Source organism: Tupaia chinensis, unplaced genomic scaffold, assembly GCF_000334495.1.
Source record: "Tupaia chinensis unplaced genomic scaffold, TupChi_1.0 Scaffold150028_1, whole genome shotgun sequence".
NCBI classification, from domain to species: domain Eukaryota; kingdom Metazoa; phylum Chordata; class Mammalia; order Scandentia; family Tupaiidae; genus Tupaia; species Tupaia belangeri.
In genome coordinates, this window is record NW_006209869.1 from 97,869 (window position 1) to 99,657 (window position 1,789).

Below are 1,789 nucleotides of genomic sequence, written 5' to 3' on the forward strand. Positions count from 1 at the left end.
ACAAAATACATCCTCCCTTCTCACCTTGACAAATGCTTTTTTTTTTTAAAGTTTTGTTGCCATAGGGTGCATGTACTCGCTGGAGAGTAACAAAGGGAAAGTGGGAAATCACCCCTGGGAGAATGGCCATGCCACAATCCCTGTTCCTTCTCCATTCTCTTCTCAGGATTTTGGGCAGTCACACACACACTCAGCTGGTGTGATTTTCAAGCTGCCAACTCAAACTGTGTTGGACAGCCACATGGTAGTCGGGCCCCTTAACCACACCACTTGCTGGCCCCCAAATAAGCTTTCTCTTTTTTTTTTCTTTTTAAGAGGTTTTTGCTATAGGGCATCTGAGCTCGCCAGCCAGACAGAGACAGAAAGCGAGAAATCACCCCCCAGGGGGGATGGCCACACCACAATCCTCCACGCACACATGCCCAGCATGAGTTCAAGCCACCGGGTCCGGGACTTGAACCACAGTCGACTACATGGGAGTCCAGCAACATAGCCCTTACACTAACTGCTGGTCCCACCAAATAAGCTTTCTTAATGACCCTGACATCCAGGCTCCAAGTCTCCAAACTCAACAAGTGTTAGGAGGGCTGAGTCCCCTCCTGCCCCCCACTCCCTCTTCCTGTATCCACACCAGAAGGCATATGTGTGCCTGTGGTGTACCAGCCAGCAAATGGGAGCTCTATTCACACTTTATACAGCCACCCTTTGCCCCTTGGACCCGGGAAAATGCTGGGGTGCAGGCCCTGAAAGTGGCCTGTCTCTGCGCACCCTATTCCGTAGTAAGGTCTGTAAGTGGGGACAAGATTGGTGGGCACTGCCATGTCCCTATGGATGCCTCTCTCAGTGAGGTGAGGCATAGGCTGAGCAGGCACCCAGGGCAGGGCCCCCTCTGCCCTCCAGTAAGTGCTACCACCACTGTCAAGCCCACCAGCCCTACAAGTTGCCACTCAACAGAGGCAAAACAGCTGCTTCAGAGCGAGTTTATTGTGGAGCCAGGGGGTCGGAATCAGGGATGGAGGTAGCCAAAGGGCTGGCTGGGGTTAGCTGCTCTCAACGTGCTGGTGGGGAGCAGTCCCGAGATCAGAGGGAAAGGAGAGGGGGGAGGGCGGTCCTAGGGCGTACTGGATCCGGGCACTGCTCAGGGCGGCAAAAGGCGGCGCCCCGGAGCCTGGGACGCGGGCGTCTCCAAGCGTTTCACACGCAGCAGCGCCCCTAGCACGCCCTCAGGGGGCACCTCAGGACTCAGATCCTGATCTGTGGCGCGGCGGAGGCGGCGCGGGGCGGCTACGGTCTCCTGGTCCGTGCTTCCCGCCAGGATCCGTCCCAGCAAGTACCTGCAGGGCCAGGAAGAGCGCAGTGAAACCCAGACGGCCCGGCCCAACAAAACAACCCCCCCCCCACCTCGGGCGTCCCCAACCCACTGCTTTCTACAGATGTCCCAGCCTCTCATCCCAGAAACTTCGGCTTCCCTGCCTCCTCCTCCCGGCAGACACCAGGAATCAGGGCTTCCCCCTCCCCAGGACCAGGAGTCTCCTCTCCCATAGTCCGCCCTGCTAGGCATCTTTGCCCCCTGGATCTGGGATCTCAGTCTCTCCTGGAGCCCCAGAACTTCTGCTGGGTGAAGCAGGCCACCCAGCCCCTAGTCCACTCCAGACCCAGGCGCCCGCCCCCTCCTTGCCCATTGCCGGGCACCTCAGCAGCTCCGGGTCCACGTCGGGCGTCTCATCAACAGCGTCCTCAGCATCGGGGCCCGTGGGGCCATCGTCGTAGACTGGGGGCCTTGGTCGCA

General features: G+C 58.7%; 1 protein-coding gene across 1 annotated transcript; it reads right to left on the reverse strand.

Annotated features, from left to right (window-relative positions):
* Positions 1–966: 966 nt before the first annotated feature.
* PCSK1N (proprotein convertase subtilisin/kexin type 1 inhibitor) lies at positions 967–1,784 on the reverse strand (the record flags this gene model as incomplete). Its single annotated transcript, XM_006171942.1, has 2 exons — positions 967–1,334; positions 1,693–1,784. Coding segments are annotated over 2 exons (288 nt in total), but the record flags the coding sequence as incomplete, so codon positions are not given.
* Between the last annotated feature and the right edge of the window lie 5 nt (positions 1,785–1,789).